Source organism: Carassius gibelio, chromosome A20 (assembly GCF_023724105.1).
Source record: "Carassius gibelio isolate Cgi1373 ecotype wild population from Czech Republic chromosome A20, carGib1.2-hapl.c, whole genome shotgun sequence".
In the NCBI taxonomy this organism is placed as follows: domain Eukaryota; kingdom Metazoa; phylum Chordata; class Actinopteri; order Cypriniformes; family Cyprinidae; genus Carassius; species Carassius gibelio.
The window spans coordinates 25,354,364-25,372,235 of NC_068390.1; the positions used below are offsets into that span (position 1 = coordinate 25,354,364).

Here is a 17,872-nt window from a genome sequence, read left to right on the forward strand (position 1 = left end):
CAATACGTGAAATGTTTTCATTTATTTTTATTAAATGACATAAAAATTTAACAAAACGACATATTATATTAATAAAACAGAAAATAAAGGGAAAATAAATATAATAAAACGAATAAATAAAAGTTACGCAGGCTACAGAAATAATTCATATTAAGGGTCACTGAAAAATAAGTTGTCCAAGACGAAGAAATCTGTAAAAACATAGTTTAAAACACACGTGCCATGTTCTTGTAGTCTTTGTATCCATGTTGTTTAAAAAAAATCTACGTTACATACATTTTCTATAAGAAAAATCAAGAACATAGTAAAATAAAATACCGAAAATACTAAATAAATATAATATAATACATTATTATTATAATCATCATCAATCAATAAAAAACAATTTAATATAATGTTAAAAACATAATAAAATGTATTGTTTTTATATATTTGTTTTAATTAAAATTATCTTAAGCGCCATTAGCTGCGCATGCGCAGTATGAATAGAGACGCTGCACGAGAGGCCTAGCAACAGCAAACTGTCCTGCTTCTTTACTCAGTGTCCTGTTAATTTAAATAGTATCTAGTATCAGAGGGGAAACAACAAAGCAACAAATATGGAGATCGGAACTGAGATTAGCAAGAAAATAAGGGTGAGATGTTTACAGTGCGTATTTAACACGGTTTAGCATGCTCGCTAATGAATGCTTGCTACGCGTTTGTTCTTGCTCGTTTTTTTTCGTTTGTTTCATTGAATGCGTTTAAGGTGTTTTAATGCAGTAAAGAGTTATGTTGTGTATTTGTAAATCAGCGATCTTCACTAACTACCGTACGTTAGTGTTGTTTAAAGGACGTTGGGATTAGCATGTAAATAATTTACGGTGTTATATCGAGATTGTTTTGTAAAGGTTAAAGGTGGTTGTTAGTTTTTGATGTTAAATACTGTTGTGTCAGTGAAGATTAATTTTGTTTAGTCTTTTCTCCTATAATGTCATTTCTTTTCTTTTTTTTCAGACTGCTATCAAAGTAAAGTTGCAGGAGCTCGGCGCTTATGTGGGTAAGAGCTCAAAACAGATATGCATAATTAATTTAATTCAGTTTTTTCAGTGCACTTACTGGAGATAACAGAAACGGGAAAGTCTTTTGATCTGCAAAACAATAATTCAGCGAAAGTTTTAAAGAATGGGATCACAGTGACTCTTACAGCTGATGAACAATTATAGTTTCACTCTTGCATCTTGACTGACTTCATAGAAACTTTATATTTGTATTGCAAAGTGTTTGCAGCACAGCTGTATCCAATAAGACACTGTGAAATGTAAAATCATAATAGCTACAATATGCTACATTAACATTCAAAATGAGTAGCATAAAATCAAATTATTCAAGATTTTTATTTGTCACACACAATTATATAGAGCATATATAACCAGCAGTGAAATGTGAGTCAGGTCCACTCCATTGCAATTATTGAAGAAAACAACACAGATGAAAATATACATAAATATAGCTATGAAATAAAAGTAAACAATAAAAATATAAGAATAAAATATTAAAAAAGATCTATATTGTAGAATTAAATATAGAACGCAAAATAATGTACATGAAAGTAAACTGTAGTCTTAAATATTAAGACTCTGCAATGGATCTTCTGCAGTGAATGGGTGCCCTCAGAATTAGAGTCCAAACAGCTGATAAATATATCACCAGTGATTTCACACACATCAGTTAACATCTTGTGAAAAGCTGTTTTATGAATTGGAAAAGCTGGAGAAACCAATATTAATAAGGACAGAAGACTTGTTATAACCAGAAGCAATGGTTTGAAGTTAAAATAGTCTTAATGATAGCTTTGTTTCTTAAAAAACACATAGCTTTTCGCTTCACCAGATGGTAGTTGATCAACTCGTGGACTTTCAAAATGAGAATTAGCCCAAGAATTACTCCCCTTCAAGCCATCCTAGGTGTAGATGACTTTCTTCTTTCAGACAATACATTCGGGGTCATATTGTAATGTCCCAGCGCTTCCAAGCTTTATAATGGCAGTGAATGGCTGTTGAGATTCAATAGTCCAATAGAAATCCAATAACGTGCATCCATCCATCATAAAGTGCTCCTCCTGTACCAAATTGATTCATTTGTGTAAGAAGAATATATTTAAAACTTAATAAACTGTAATCACGTTCGTCAGAGACTGGCGTTTCAGTGGATAATGCAAGCGTAGCATAAGCTCCAGTGAGAAAATACTAGTCTAGCGAGAACCAGGTTTTGTTTACAGCAAAAGAAAAACCAGTCTCATCTTGGCTTATATTGAAATCCTTACGTTTTTCTTTACAAATCCTAATTTTTTACTTCTAATCCGTGACCGGTGTTTTGTTTTGCTCTCTCCTCTGCACTCCATGTTTATCACTTCTCACCGGAGCTTATGCTACGATTTCTGCATTAATGTGATGGTTCACTGACCTTGTTCGGATCAGATTGAATATGTTACCATGTGTCTCTGTCAGATGAGGAGCTTCCGGATTACATCATGGTCATGGTGGCCAATAAGAAGAACCCGAAGCAGATGGCAGATGACCTGTCCTTGTTTCTAGGCAACAATACCATCAAGTTCACCGTTTGGTAGGTGAAAATCTCCCTATTTACATTGTGATGTTTTAAGTGTCTTCTTCTCACCAACAGTAATATTGTGAAATATTATTCACATGTGAATGTAGCCTAATTTATGCCTATTACTTATTAGTTCAATTTTCAGCATCATTACTCCAGTCTTCAGTGTCACATGATCCTTCAGAAATTATTCTAATAAGCTAATATGCTGCATAAGCTATGTTTCTTATTATTATCATCAATGTTGAAAACTTTGTTGAGAAAGTAATAAATAATGAAGTTACTGCTGTTTGTGTGTGTGTTGTAGGTTACACGGTGTTCTGGAAAAGCTACGATCGGTAGCAACTGGTATGTTTCATACTGGAGATCATGTTAACAGTCATGTGATGTGACTTTGCTTTCTATAGTACATAGTTTTACCTTATTTTTTTGCATTAATACAATTAATAATAACATAACTTGGTCTTGTATTTAAACTTTGAATTATATTGTGACCTATTGACTGAAAAATGTAAGTTAAACCATCTGTATGAGTGTTATTTTCAGATTATATTTATATAATGTTATCATTTTGAATTGGCATTTATTTCTATAATTTTTTTGTCATTTTATTGTGTGCATTAGTCGTTTTATAAGTTTGTATGTTTAATTTGTTTTTATATCCGTTTTAGTTTTTGTAGTTAGCCAGTTAACTTTTAGTGTCTAAACTGATTTTTATTAGTTGCCAAGGCAGACTGAAGTAGTGTTGTTAAGTTAGTTTAATAATGTTTGTATTTGTTTTGCAGAGCCCACATCGATCAGTCCATCCGTTCTAAACTCTGAGTCCAGCATCCCAGCAGAAAACAACAGGAGGGGGGCGGAGCCTCGTGCTCTTGCCGTTTCCAGCTCCCGTTCTGATAAGCTGGAGGGGCGTGTCTCAAGCTCCGCCCACGAGAACCGCACCAGGTATTTAATTCCCATGAGTGGATCCACAAATCACTCTAAAAATTGACTTAATCGCAAATACTGATTACTACAAGCTCACCAGTATTTATTTAATCTAGAAGCAGAGGCTCTTCTGAAAGACCCTCCAGACTCACATCTGCTGTCAAACCGCTGATGGAGGCGTCGGCAGAAGCTGTGATTGACATCAAGCCCGATCTGGATGATGATCTCATTGCCTACGACCCCCTGGAGCAGAGCTTGAGCTCTCAGGCTTTATACAGCCGCTCAACTGCGGCCAGGGCACGGCCAGTGCTGGAGTCTTCAAGACAGACTGCGGACGCTTACAGGTCCTCAGACGTCACGAGAGGTCAGGAAAGGTCAGGTTCCAGCCATGGCCGGGGCTACAGGAGCTCAGCGGAGAGCAGCAGGGTGAGTGAATTTCCATGCAGTGAAAGCATCCGTTCAGTCCTGCGCTGGTGCTGTAGCTCATCACCTCATTGAATGAACCCTTCTAGCAGGAATTGTCCCGGAAACGCAAGGCTCCCGTAGCCAGTTCAGTGGTTCGGGTTCATAGAAGTCATGAACGCGGACAGGAGAGTGATGAGGAGGAGGAGGAGGATGATGAAGATGAGGAGGACTACGGTATTGCCAGCAAAGTGTCTCTACCATTGAAACCTGAGCGCAAGTACGTTCCTCTGTGAAATAGTGGAAAATATATTTTTAGAGTCTGGTTATTAATAATTAATTATTTACTCCTCTCAGAAATAGTTTGGTGTTTTGTGTGTGTTTCGCAGGCCTTCCCTCCCACCAGCCAAACAAGCCAACAAAAATCTGATCCTCAAAGCGATCTCAGAAGCTCAGGAATCCATCAACAGGACCACTACATACACGGGTTCACCATATACATTTAATATTATACTTAATAAGAATTAGTTTAACACCATGTAGTTATTTACGGAGCCCCACGCATGACATGGAAGAATTTGTTTTCATGAATGAAGAATTTGCTTTTGTTGTGGCCATGGAGTAATAATTGGTTTTTGATTTAATTAAGATAATTAATTAGTACAACGCAGGTTATTATAGTTAACTAAAACCAAAACTAAAATTTAAACTATTAAAAAAAATTCTTACTTGAAATAAAATTAACACAAACTGAAATAAAATACATAACTTTGTATTTCAGGTAGTTGCAAAGGCAACATTTCTCATTTTAATTAAGTAATTTAATCGGTTCATTTTGATTTAATAGTTTATTTTAATCTTTTAACTTGATGTACAAAAAAAATTAAACCTTTTTATAAAATAAAACAAACTAATAAAAAAGACAAACATACAACAAAACTAAAACTTTAAACAAGTGCTGTCATATGATTAATCGCATCCAAAATAAAAGTTTTTGTTTACATAATGTGTGTGTACTGTGTATATTTATGTATTTAAATAAAATACACACACAGCATGTATCTTGAAAAGATTTCCATGTATATATTTATATTCATATAATTAATTTAAAAGTATAAACTCTAAATATTTTTCATAAATAAATGCGTGTGTGTGTATTAATACATACAAAAATAGTATACATATTACACACATTATGTAAACAAACTTATTTAGGATGCGATTAATAGTTTGACAGCACTACTTTAAACTTAAACATTCAAAATATCAATAAAAACTAATAGTATCTCAGTCATACTAAAATAAAAATGAGTTTAGTTTATTTAAATTATTAATTTATAAAACATATTTCATAACAACAGAAGCTGCATCCAAAGTGTATGAAATCAATTCTTAATTCATATCCATGATTCATCTAAAACAACGGTACAAATTGGCCACACTACATATATTGTTGTCTGCATATCATGTGTGGGACACTGTCGTTAATAAATATTGAATTGTAATGTGACCCATAGACATGTGATTGTTAATCTATCTGTGAAAATGCTATTTTAGCAATGTTTATATACTCTTGTCTTTTTCTTAATATTTCGAATTTGCTTTTTTTTTTCTTCTTAATTTTGTGCTTTGATAATTATTAGTTTAAATAATACTGTTTAAGTGTAATTTCATTTTAATTTTTATATATTTACTGCTAGTAATTTTACTGCTTCAGCCTAAATTTATATCAGCTTTGTTTCAACAGAAACACTTTTAATAGTTGCCATTTTCATAATGATAATAAACCTGGTTCTGTTTTCTGTTGTCCAGTTCCCCAGCGGCAGATGGTTCCTGTAGCTCCACGGACACGTTCAGCGAGTGACGAGATGAATAATGCTGCGATCCGATTGGTCCAGGAGCACCTGCACGCTCTCACGCCCCAGGACACGCTGCGCAATAGTGAGTGTCTGTTGCTTAAAGAAATATTGTGTTGACAGAAGGGGCATGAAATCAAACTACAAATTGATTTCTTTTGTGTTTTGCAGCACAATCCATAGCTTTAGCATCTCGTCTGCAGTTGGAGCTTCCAGAAGAGGACACTCGAGAGCAGCTCAGTGAATACCGTGAGTGATATGATCTAATTTTGACCTCTGACTGTAAAGATTTACATAGTACATTTTAGTTGTACTATGGAAGTTGTTCAGTCACATTCTGTGAAGCTCAGTAGTCTCATGTAGCCAGACCTTTGCCTAAACACACAAATATAGACAAGAAGAGACCATCTTATCAGCATGTAAAGCAACTGACCGTTTAGAATATATTTGAATATACACTATCATTAAGAAGATTGGGGTCAGTACAAAAGTTTTTTTTTAATAAAGAATTGAATACTTTTATTAAACGAGGACATTTATAATGTTAAATTTTCTGTTGAACTGTCAATTCATCAAAGAATCTTTGAAAAATAACGTATTACGGTTATCAAAACAGCAGTGTACTTAATCGGATTATTATTATTATTATTTTTTTTAATTCAGAGCTGCAAGTTTTAGAGGCGGCGAGACTCAACGCTTTGGACTCACGTTCATTCGTCATGAGGAAACCGGAGCTTGAACAGACTTCACCAGTCAGGAGCAGACTTACCGCTGTCAATCAAAATGAAGACACACCCATCGCACCCCGAATGGTGCAGGCCAGGTATGACAGACAGGTTTCAAGCAAATCAATATCAAGTTCCATATTTTTATACATACACACTACCATGCAAATGTTGGGGTCTGTAAGATTTTTTTAAATATTTTTTAAAGAAATCTTATGCTCATTGCTCACCAAGGCTGCAGTAATTTGATCAAAAATACAATAAAACCAGTAAATCGTGAAATATTATTCCCATTTAAAATAACAATTTTCTGTTTGAATATATTTTAAAATGTAATTTATTCCTGTGATGCAATGCTGAGTTGTGCTCTGTTCCTCTGCAGAGAGAGAGCGGAGGTCGTGGAAGCAGCGAGTCCAAAGTTCATCGTGACATTAGATGGAGTTCCCAGTCCGTTAGCAAACCGCACAGATCAGGAGATGGAACCTGAGGACGAGTTCAATACGACCCCTGACCTTCCCGAAAATAATGGACCCAAAGCTGCCGTCCACCTCAGACTTGGCACTGACTTTCTAAACACTGGCGGTAAGACGATATATATATATAACAATACAGTTATCTTCTATAAAATGTAATCTTAATCTGCGCTAATGGATGTTACGCTAGTTTATTTTGCACTAAGTGTTGTAATTGTAGTCATGCGACTCATCATTTGTTCTAGCTGTAGACAACATTCCTCTCAATATTTGTTCTCTGCTCGTGCTCATTCTCTGTCTTTCTCCTGCAGATAGAGAGTTAAATGAGGTGGAGGACATGGATGTAGAGCCAGTTCAGACTAAACGACAGAAACTTCCAGAACGCTGCAGGTTTTGGCCTGCGTGCAAGAGTGGAGACGAGTGTGTGTACCATCACCCCAACACACAGTGCAAGTGAGAACAAACTCCCACTATAAACCCCACCGAACTCACAGCATGGAGGACTACTCAACCGACTAATCTTTACACTTTTATTATTCCATTTTCCTTTTTTTTTCTTTTTCTTTTAATCCTTTTTTTGGGGAGGATAATTTTTTTCTCCCCTTGTTGTGATTTACAATTAATTTTCTGTTTTTATTTTATATTTCCCTCTTTTTTATAACAAGTTAACAACAGAGTACTCCGTTTTGTTATTATTATTTTACTCTTTGATTTTCTTTTTCATTAACTTATAACCTTTTCTTTGTTTGTTTTTCTCTTGATATTATCGGTGGTGCTGGAAATGAGTAATTAATAATAAATTAATAATTAGATATATCCATAGTTGTACATAGTGATGCATATTGTGTAAATATGTTGTTTTTGGTTCTGTTGCAGAATATTTCCCAACTGTAAATTTGGCAACAAGTGTCTGTTCATTCATCCAAACTGTAAGTTTGATTCCAAGTGCACCAAAGTGGACTGTCCATTCACACACGTCAGCCGCAGACTCAACAGCAACCCTACAAGAGCTGGTGTGTAAGACGAAGATTAAACACATTGGAATGTCTTATAAATGGCTGCTGACTTTTGACCTGTGACCTTTGACCCTACAGAACCAGCTCCAGCCAGCAGCGTTTGCCATTTCTTCCCAGAATGTAAAAAGCCGGACTGTCCGTTCTACCACCCTAAAGTGAGAATTACATCAGCCTGTTTCACTTTGAGGGATTTATTTGTGTTTGTTTTTATTATGTTTATTAAGTTAAAAACTTCAACTTCTTTAAAATATAAGATAAAAACCCAAATAAATCAAAAACCTAATGTCAACATAAAATCCTCTCATGCTACTGTTCTTATTGTGAATGTTACTCCAATTTTTGGGTTTTATGAACCTAGTTTCTATATTTTTACGCATTTTAACTTTTTTAAAAGTTCTTAAATACACTTTTGTTCATATGCATGTCCCTTGTTTTTGTTTTTTTGCAGCCGTGTAGATTTGCGGCGCAGTGTAAGCGAGCGGGCTGTACTTTCTACCATCCAGCTGTTGCAGTGCCACCCAGAAGTGCTCTGAAATGGACCAAAACACAGAACAGGTATCACAAACTCACAGACGACTGTAGCCAAGCCTTTGATATGTACCTGTGAATCAAACTTCTGTAATCAGTGATTGTCTGTGTCTTTTCCCCCAGTTGAGAAACACTCAAGTGAATGGTCACGACTGAGCTGCAGTGTTTCTGTGGTTCATCTGGAGCTTTGTCTCTTCTGACGTCATTCGGATCATTTCTGTTCTACTTAAGTTTTTTTGATTACTTTTTAAAACAAATTCTGAGTTTTATAAATTGCAAGTTTCTGTAAGCTGTTTGCAGAATATATTTGGTGTATTAAACGTAGACAATACACACACACACACACGAATGTTGTCTTTACTCTGAAAATATGGAGAAGTATCTTAAATATTCACTCAATTCAGTTTTGAAAACCAAAGTGCAGACAAACATGCGAGTCAGAGATTCTTTATTTTCTAGTCTAGAGTTCATGATCTTCAGGGTGGTAGAGTTCACTCATCAAACGGTAGATGTATGACGGAGCGTTTCCACCGATGTTTGAGATGAACAGAGTGATGAGTTCTGGAGGAACGTAGTCAAATACCGGACAGTGAGCGTTGACCTTTGACAAGATCTCACCTGGAAGCAGAAAACTAATTTCAAGACATATGTCCATAGAACAACATAGACAAACAACAGTTTGTTTTTTTCATTAGAACAGATTTGGATCCACTGCAGTGAATGGGTGCCGTCACAATGAGAATTTTATAAGAGGTGTTTTTTTTAAGAAACATCAATATTTAAGATGATCTATAACGGTGCTTTTCACTTAACAAGCATTTTTTACAAGATGACATTTGATAGACTGGAGTGGTTTGGATTACTTTGTGTTTATCAGCGGTTTGGACTTTAATTCTGACGGCACCCATTCACTGCAGAGGATCCATTGGTGAGCAGGTAATGTAATGCAAAATTCCTCCAAATCTGTTTTGATGGAGAAACAAACTCATCTACATATTGGATGACCTCAGGGTGAGGAAATGTTCATTTTCAGGTCAACCATTTCATTAAAGGTTTTATTTTATTTTCCACTCTAAACTTTTAGTTGACAATTTCAGAGTGTGCTATTTATTTGAGGGTTTTCTAACTGTACCCTTAAATTAATTGTAAAGTTACTTCATAGGGGTAAAATGTTGCTGAGTGACATTACCTTCAGTAAAGGGAAGCACTTCATGTGGTGAAACGAATTTATGAAACGTGTCCTCCTCATTAGGAAACTACAACAACAAAGATTCAAGTTAAACCTCAAAAGCAGCATTTACAAGATCTTCTCTACTGATATTAATTTTACTAAATCATGTAATGGGGGTGTCATATACCTGCGGCGAGAGCTTGAACATGGGAGCGCAGACGATGAGGGGAGTGGAATGATGTTTGGCAGCCAGAGCCAGTGTGTGTGTGCCGTTAACGGCCCGCAGACCCCCGTTAGCCAGAACCGTCTGTGTGCCGATGATCACCTGAACAACACATGCAAGAGATTCAGACAGGCACCTGAAACTTGAGTCTTTGTTTGACGAAAATGATGTTTGAAATCAAAACATTTCTAGTTGTTTGAATTTTGGATAGTTCTGGATTATTCTGTTGGGGAGTTGCACATCAGTCCTTTGTTTCACCTTGTTGACTCTTGACATTACAGCGAAAATGGCTGCATCTGGGATGACTGTTGTCTCGATGTCCTCTTTGGAAAGACTTGTGGCCATTTCATGCCCCTGATGGACAAAAAAAAAAAAAAAAGACAAGTTTTAATTTAGTCAAGTTACCTCGAAGGACCTCAGTTTACAACAGCACTAAATACACTTGCTGAAAAAAAAAAAAACTAAATGAAGTTCAAAAAACTAAAAATAGTACTATTCATATAAAATTTAGATAATATAATATTTAAATAAAAATTTAATTATTTATAAAAATGAAATAGTAAAAGTATATTAATAAGCAGCATTAATCAAATTCAAATGCTTCATTTAACTTTTACAACAGCATTAAATACACTTGCTTAAAAACAGACCAATGTGATGTTAAACTCTTAAAACATTAATATAAAAAGTCCTAATAATATTAAATTATTTAGATAATATTTTATTCAGATAATTTAATCTTTTAAATATTTATGCAAATTAAATAGTAAAATCTAGTGTTTATTAATAAGCATTAATATTAAAATGCTTCATTTAACTTTAGTATAGTATAATTATACAAGCATAATATAGTACTTATTTAATTAAATAGTAAGAACTAATTGTATTCATGATAATGATTTTTTTGAAGTATAATTTTAAATATCAATTGAATAAAATATTAAATTAATAAATCATATGCATTTTAATTTATCATTAACTTCAACATAATTAAAAAAAAATTATTTATTAATAATTATAATTGTGTTAAAACGTTATGTAAAGCAATTATTAATGCATTATTATTTAATATTGTTGTTAATTCTTGGCTATGGGTTCTACTATTTTGCTAGTGATGAGAAGTGGTTTAGAGCCGCTTAAGTAAAATGCAATGGATGCAAATATTTGCTCACTTGACAGAAGGGCGCACACTCTGCAACAATGACGTGAAATTTGCGTTTCCGCGCTGCGTCTTTCAGGAAAGCTTCCACTGTTCTGGAGCGGCCGATGGTCATGATCACCTCGTTGGAGTGGATGTGTTCCAGTGCCTGCATGGAGATGTTGTCTGTGGTGCCCTCTAAAAATAACAAGCATATTTAACTTAAAAAGAATATTGAAAAAGCAAAAGCTTCTGATGATCTAGCATCCATGGATTCTCACCCAGTTCTGTCAGCAGCTCGTTGATGGCTTCAATGACGTTGGCTTTGAGATGAGGGAAGTGCTGTCTGAAGTTGTCCTCGCTGGATCCTCCAGACGTCAGCAGCTTGTGCAGAGACTCCTGTTGATCTGCTTCTTCAGTGCTGCCTCTGGACCTGAGGAGAGACACATGATACCCAGATGATTCAGGTACTTCACCTAAAAATGAAAAATCTGTCATTATTTACTCACTATCATGATCCAAAACCAGTATGCTGATATTTGTCAGTTTTTAAACCACACTGTGTAGTTGTCGCTCTAGGGGTTGAAGCATGAAACTGCACGTTATTTTGTGGAGGAACATCGTTTCAGTCATTACGCAAGTTGTGCTTCGGCTCCGATATTCTGCGCATATTAATCTGATGGAGTGATTAAAAGTGATCGCTTTATCAGTGCAAATATCACTGAGATCAAAACTCGATCAATAATGAAAGAAGGATATCAAAAATATACATTTTCTAAGCAGTTAAGTAGCTTATATGCCGCTGTTGTTTTGATTTAATGCCATCATTACAGAAGTTTGGCTATTCAGACGTTAAAAAATACCCATTACTACTCATATCAGATAATGATGGAAATTATAACTTGAAAATACTACTTCTAAAAAATAAAAGATGGATGTAGTAAGTGGTTTAGAGATAGTCTGGATAGTAAACCAACATAAACATTGTTTTCTGAGCCTAGTTAACAGCAGATGTGATGCAATACTATCTCGTTAAAAAAAACTAATATTAATAATTAGAAGAGGGAATTAAATTATAAGGGCTAATTTGGATCCAGCTTGAGTGCCTCACCTTGCATATTCTTCTCGAATGATCTTCAGCACCCTGCGCACCATGTTACCGACAGTGGTCTCGGACGGCTGTCCTGCTGTCATCCGCCTGCCCTCCTTCCGTATGATTTCCATCAGATCACCTGAGGAAAAAAATTAATAAACACACAAACACACCAGAGACTTCAAGATCCTGTAAACCAGAGGGTGTCAAACTGGGGTATCCCTATGGGGTCGCCAGGAAGTGCTGGGGGTCAGTGAGAAAAGTGTTTAGAAAAATAAAATATGATTAAAATAATGTATTTATTTGTGTGTGTGTGTATATATATATATATATCACACACACAAAGTACATTTTTATTAAAATTGAGTACATTAATAAGTAATGAAAATAGATTAAAATAATAATTAAAACGTTTAGATTAAAATAACATTTAGATTAAAATAATAAATTAGATTAATATTAAGAAAAATGTGAACATCAAAGTGCCATTAATAAAAATTATATTAAAATATTACATTTAAATCTAAAATTATTATAAATAAAAATTTAAATAAATATTTGATTACCACTATTAAAATGAAGGAATGGTTGCAATAAATATATTACAGTAAATATTCAAAATAAAATGTCAAAATGAACAAATAAACTAAATATAACAGTACAGTACTACAGTAAGTAGAAAACATCTAAATTAATAGCAAAATAATCCTATCATATTTTCATATTTTGACCATATTAATAACATTTATTTTTCTCTGTATAAGCTGGAACGTTTTACTTTAAATGTTAGCATGGGGTCCCTCACATAAGGATGATCATGTTTGGAATATAAAATCTGAAAGACTGAGAAGCTCTGCTGTAAACCACAGTCACGTGAAGCACTAAACAACAGACAGAGAGTGATGTAACTGAAGTCGTGTATCCATCAAAACAAGCATGCGCATCTGGAACAGCGATGGGGTTCTGATTTAGAACAGCGGACAGCGCTCCGGTTCTGATCCGATCTCGAGCTCTCACTCACCGGCGTTGCTCCAGCGGGCCTGCGCGGTGATTCTGCGGAGTAAAGCGGTCGTTTCTCGGGCGGTTTCCGCGGAGCCCCGGGGGGATCCTGCCCCGCTGCCGCAGCGCTTCAGCTCGGACAGAAACGACTCGATTCGTTCGGACAGCTCGGTCTCTTTATCCGCGCCGGGCATTTTTACCGATGTCACAGTTAAGCGCCGATTCTGAACGAATTTCTCGTGACAGCTTGAACACTCACGGAACCGGACAGAAACCTCCTCCGGGTCATGAGTCCTGCTCTTCTTCTGCTATTTAACGGCGATCAGGACTGTGTTGTAACAGCCCCACCAACCGTCCATCCTTCACTCACTCAAATATCTTCTGGATTGCTCATGAATAGATTATACATAACAAATTGTTGCATGTAAAAACCCACGAAGTAGCCTATTAAAATGTTCCAAGCACTGTATATTATTTATAATGTTAATATATTGCTATATAAAACATGCTGGTTTATAATTGTTATAATACTGAAGTTCATCATTGGTAATATTTTTTTATATTTTAGAAAGTAGTTGGCTCTATATTATTACACCTTAAAATAACTGATTTACATTTGAATATATATTAAAATGTAATTTATTTCTCTGAAGCAAAGCTGAATTTGCAACATCATTATTTTAGGTCTTCAGTCACATGATCCTTCAGAAATAATTCTAATATGCTTAAAAAACATTTATTATCAATGTTGAAATCAGTTGTGCTGCTTAATATTTCTGTGGAAGCTGATAACTATTGTTTTCAAGATTATTTTTTAAAAGAAAAGGGAAAAGAAATTATTTGACAGCATTTACTTATTTTTAACAATGTTATATCAACTTTGATCTACTTAATGCATCTATATATGTGTAAGTATATAAATACATTTACATATATTGCACTGTATGTTATCATTTTAATATTGTTATGTGGCTAAATAAAGCATGCTGGGCTACAATTATTATATACAATATTATTTAGAATTTAGTTAATTTAATAGTTGGTCTATTTTAATGTCTTTGTTCAAAACGTAAATATTTTCATTTAAGATGTTCAGATTCTCTCATCCAGATGAAATGTGCCGCTGTAATGAACCTCATTTGTTAGTAACTGACAAACACTCACAATACTTTACTAACAATTTTTATTGAATGACGAGCCAATTACGGTATATTTCCCGAATCCACTTTCACCAAAATTAATCTGAATCAAAAACACTGCCGTTCAAACTGATTGAACACTGGAACAAACAAAATGAAACCACTTGCAGTTAATAATAATAAATCTGATCCAAACCCAGGACGTGTAACCACTATTCCACAAAACCATTCGAAAAGAAGAGAAAATGAAAAATGACAGTCTGGTTTGATCTGTCAGATACAGGTAGATCCTCTAACAAATCAAACCCGATTCATGCACCTTTAACCCTGTTGGATCTGATCAGTTGGATTGATCATTTATTCAGTCTGTGGAGAAACTAGCAACTAACAATCAGCAAGACTTCTATCACAGATGAACTCACACGTTCCCATAGTAAGCAAACTAAAAAAGATTGTGCTCCTCAAAATAAAACTGCTTAAAAATTAGTACATTTCTCAAAGAAAGAATGATATATGACAGCGTGAAGCTCTGATGTGAGATCTCTCTCTTCAATGGCTTTGCATTACCTAACATAAGCCTTTACAGAAATAATATAGACAGCTAAACACATCAGTCTACAATCTGTCCATGAGAAACAATCATTCTATCTTTCCAAATAATCGGCAAAACAGATTAAAGTAATTATTGACACACATTCAATGACCACAAACTTTCTCTCACAGAAGCATATCTTTTATCAGTTATAGGGGCTTGTGTTATTTCGTATAAATACAAGAAAATAATGCAAAAAAAAAAACATTGAAAAACTGGGTGGTTTTTTTTCCAAATGATACTGAACAAGCCTGTATCAAAAAATGTACACGCACTGAAGGACAATTTGGCCGCCAAGCATCACTCGCTTCCCAGAGAATTCCCTGATGCACGTCCACTCCCGATAAACTTCAGGTCACCCCGCAGCGACCGGATTGAATCACCGAGGCAAAGCAAAATGTCAGGGGCCGGAGGATCTGGTGTGAGGAAGAAGTTCTGGGTCCCTGATTGTTCAGGCAGATTTTACTCAATGAGCTTCTTGGCCTTGAAGAAGCGGCGTAGGTAGAAGACCTGCCACGTGGCCAGACCGATCAGACAGCACATGGAGAAGATGCTGAAGTACAACACACGCGTGTTGGTGGACTCTGCAAAACACGACATGATGATTCGTTTTGCATGCTTGGAGCGGACATTAAACTTCAGTGGGATGTTTTTTAGTTGGTGCTTACCATTAGTATCTCTCATCTCCTCCTCTCTCTTCTTCATGTAGGCGAAGTCATTGACAATAGACTCTGAAAGATCTTCCAGCCGACGGAGTTCTACTTCCAGGGGCTTCAGTTTTTCGACCTTGGCAATCTTAAGAAACGCAGAATAACTTGACTGACTAATCAAACCAACAGCTACAAATCTACCTGGAACAGTCTGTGCAGATAATCTAAATATGCAATATATGCGACCATATTAAAGTCTGCGGTTGGTACGGTTTGTTTTTAAGGAAATTACTAGTCTTATTGAGCAATTAAATTGCATTAAACTGATCAGAAGTGACAGTAAAGACATTTAGAATATTGTAAAAGATTTCTAATTCCAATAGTTTTTTTTTTTTAACTTTTAGTCAAGGAAACCTATGGAAAAAATAGTTTAGTATTTTAATGTAATTACTATTAATAATTAATATTACTACAACTTAAAATAACTGATTTAGATTTGAATATATTTTAAAATGTAATTTATTTCTGTGATGCAAAGCTGAATTTGCATCATTACTTTACTTTTCAGTCACATGATCCTTCAGAAATCATTCTAATATGCTTTAAAAAACTATCAATGTTGAAAACAGTTGTGAAGCTAAATATTTCTGTGGAAGCTGATACTTTTTCAAGATTCTTTGAAATAGAAAGTTCGAAGTAACAGAAATTATTTGACTGCATTTAACGATGTTAAGGTTTTTACCATCAGCTTTGGTCTACTTAATGCATCCCTATATATATCCACACACACACAGTATATTAAGACAAAAACATTAAGCAGCACAAATATTTTTTAACAGTGGGGATGATAAATGTTTCTTGAACAGCTAATCAGAATATTATTATGATTTCTGAAGGATCGTGTGACACTGAAGACTGGATTAATGATGCTGAAAATTCAGCTTCGCATCACAGAAATACATTTAAATGGTAATAATATTTTACAATCTTACAATTTTTACAGTATTTCCAATCAAATAAATAAAGCCTTGGCGAAAAAAGATACACCTTTTTTTTAAAGCATAAAAAAACCCCCCAAACTTTTGAGCAACTGAGAGAAACTTACTTTTCAAGCATGAAAAAACAATGCAAACAAACCTCTTCGTAATTTTTGGCTTCAACGCCGTGCTTCATGTCCAAGTTGATCTGTTGGTCAGGAACCATTCCAGTTCCTGAATGCAAGAAAAACGTAATGAAAAAACAGATTTGTATATATCGACCATCATATTATCACTTTAAACTGAACATATGTCAGCCAAGGTGCTATTAAAAAGTGTCAAACACTCACCCATAGGAGACTTGCTCTCGAAGCACACCTCAAACATGTCATAGTCCTCTGTAGTGAAGGCAAACTTGCCTTTAGTTGCCTCTTCTTTCACATAAAGGATGTGTCCAGAAGAGTCTGTGATCTAACAGTACCAAAACATTTGATATTCAGAAAAGGCCAAACAGATTACTACATGTTTATTATAAATTAGGCCAAAAATATTATCATTAAATTAAGATTTTATCAACACTGCTCAGTAATTGTTCACTTATATATCTTAACCCATGCACACTTTCTCTGTCTTTGAGTGTGAAAGTAACGTTAAGACTGACGTGTTACTACAAGACTGAATGAGATGCGGGTGGAAACATACAGATACATTCACTTTTATTCTTTACACACGTTGTGTTGTTGAATAAAGGCATAACGTCGTTAACACAACTCATTTGATTTATTTAACCAGCTGGATGTTATTAAAACCGAAGTATACTGGACCATTCAATCGCCGTCCAACCAGGAAGCGCCATGTAGCACAAACACAAGGCCTTGCGTTTAAACACACTCACAGAACCGCGAACTGAACATTTGAATCAAGCGTAAAGTAACCGCTGAATACAACTGTTTTTGGTAAAATTTAAATCGTTAATCCGGTTGATGTGTGGCGTGACGTCACCTTCAGGTTGGTTTTCGTGTTCGGCTGCTCCATGATCTCGTATTCTCCGGTAACGAGCACATCTTTATGGATCTCCTCCCGTAGACACTTTCTGCTGCGCACCGGCAGGTAAAATGAGATCGACACGACGGACTGAACCACAAACGACAGTAAGAGCGAGAGCAAAAGCACACGGATCCGCGCCATGACGAGCTGATCGCTCCACTACTGCAGGCCCGGGTCGAGCTGCGCACTGCGCCTGCGCTCTGTCTCCGCGCATGCGCACTGACTCTTCGGTGCTCTGTAAATTTTAGAGCGCCCGCTCGTGGAGAGGGAGGGAGTAGCACAGACCTCCTAAAAACACGTTGCACATGTACAAAAATGTTCCAT

General features: G+C 35.4%; 3 protein-coding genes across 4 annotated transcripts; 1 reads left to right on the top strand and 2 right to left on the bottom strand.

The window, feature by feature from the left end:
* The first annotated feature begins 458 nt into the window (after positions 1-458).
* On the top strand, positions 459-8,858 carry LOC127938738 (zinc finger CCCH domain-containing protein 14). 2 transcript variants are annotated; one of them, XM_052535565.1, is made up of 17 exons: positions 459-635; positions 997-1,039; positions 2,490-2,604; positions 2,900-2,940; positions 3,378-3,537; positions 3,636-3,945; positions 4,035-4,201; positions 4,311-4,408; positions 5,734-5,862; positions 5,949-6,026; positions 6,441-6,600; positions 6,885-7,084; positions 7,287-7,428; positions 7,852-7,988; positions 8,070-8,146; positions 8,440-8,546; positions 8,643-8,858. In XM_052535565.1, the coding sequence occupies exons 1-17, from the start codon at positions 600-602 to the stop codon at positions 8,644-8,646; spliced, it is 2,004 nt and encodes a 667-aa protein (XP_052391525.1). In that variant the 5' UTR covers positions 459-599; the 3' UTR covers positions 8,647-8,858. The 2 variants fall into 2 exon arrangements, with proteins under 2 accessions (XP_052391525.1, XP_052391526.1); XM_052535566.1 differs by having other exon boundaries at positions 474-635; positions 3,639-3,945.
* Positions 8,859-8,950: 92 nt separating this feature from the next.
* On the bottom strand, positions 8,951-13,453 carry LOC127938739 (translation initiation factor eIF-2B subunit beta). Its single transcript, XM_052535568.1, has 8 exons — positions 13,166-13,453; positions 12,163-12,283; positions 11,333-11,484; positions 11,086-11,249; positions 10,172-10,267; positions 9,878-10,015; positions 9,709-9,775; positions 8,951-9,137 (listed from the first exon to the last, which is right to left on the bottom strand). Exons 1-8 carry the CDS (start codon positions 13,335-13,337, stop codon positions 8,980-8,982), a joined length of 1,068 nt encoding a protein of 355 aa, XP_052391528.1. The 5' UTR covers positions 13,338-13,453; the 3' UTR covers positions 8,951-8,979.
* Positions 13,454-14,309: 856 nt separating this feature from the next.
* LOC127938833 (transmembrane emp24 domain-containing protein 10) lies at positions 14,310-17,872 on the bottom strand. The gene is made up of 5 exons (XM_052535731.1): positions 17,504-17,872; positions 16,852-16,972; positions 16,662-16,735; positions 15,543-15,669; positions 14,310-15,458 (listed from the first exon to the last, which is right to left on the bottom strand). The coding sequence occupies exons 1-5, from the start codon at positions 17,687-17,689 to the stop codon at positions 15,337-15,339; spliced, it is 630 nt and encodes a 209-aa protein (XP_052391691.1). The 5' UTR covers positions 17,690-17,872; the 3' UTR covers positions 14,310-15,336.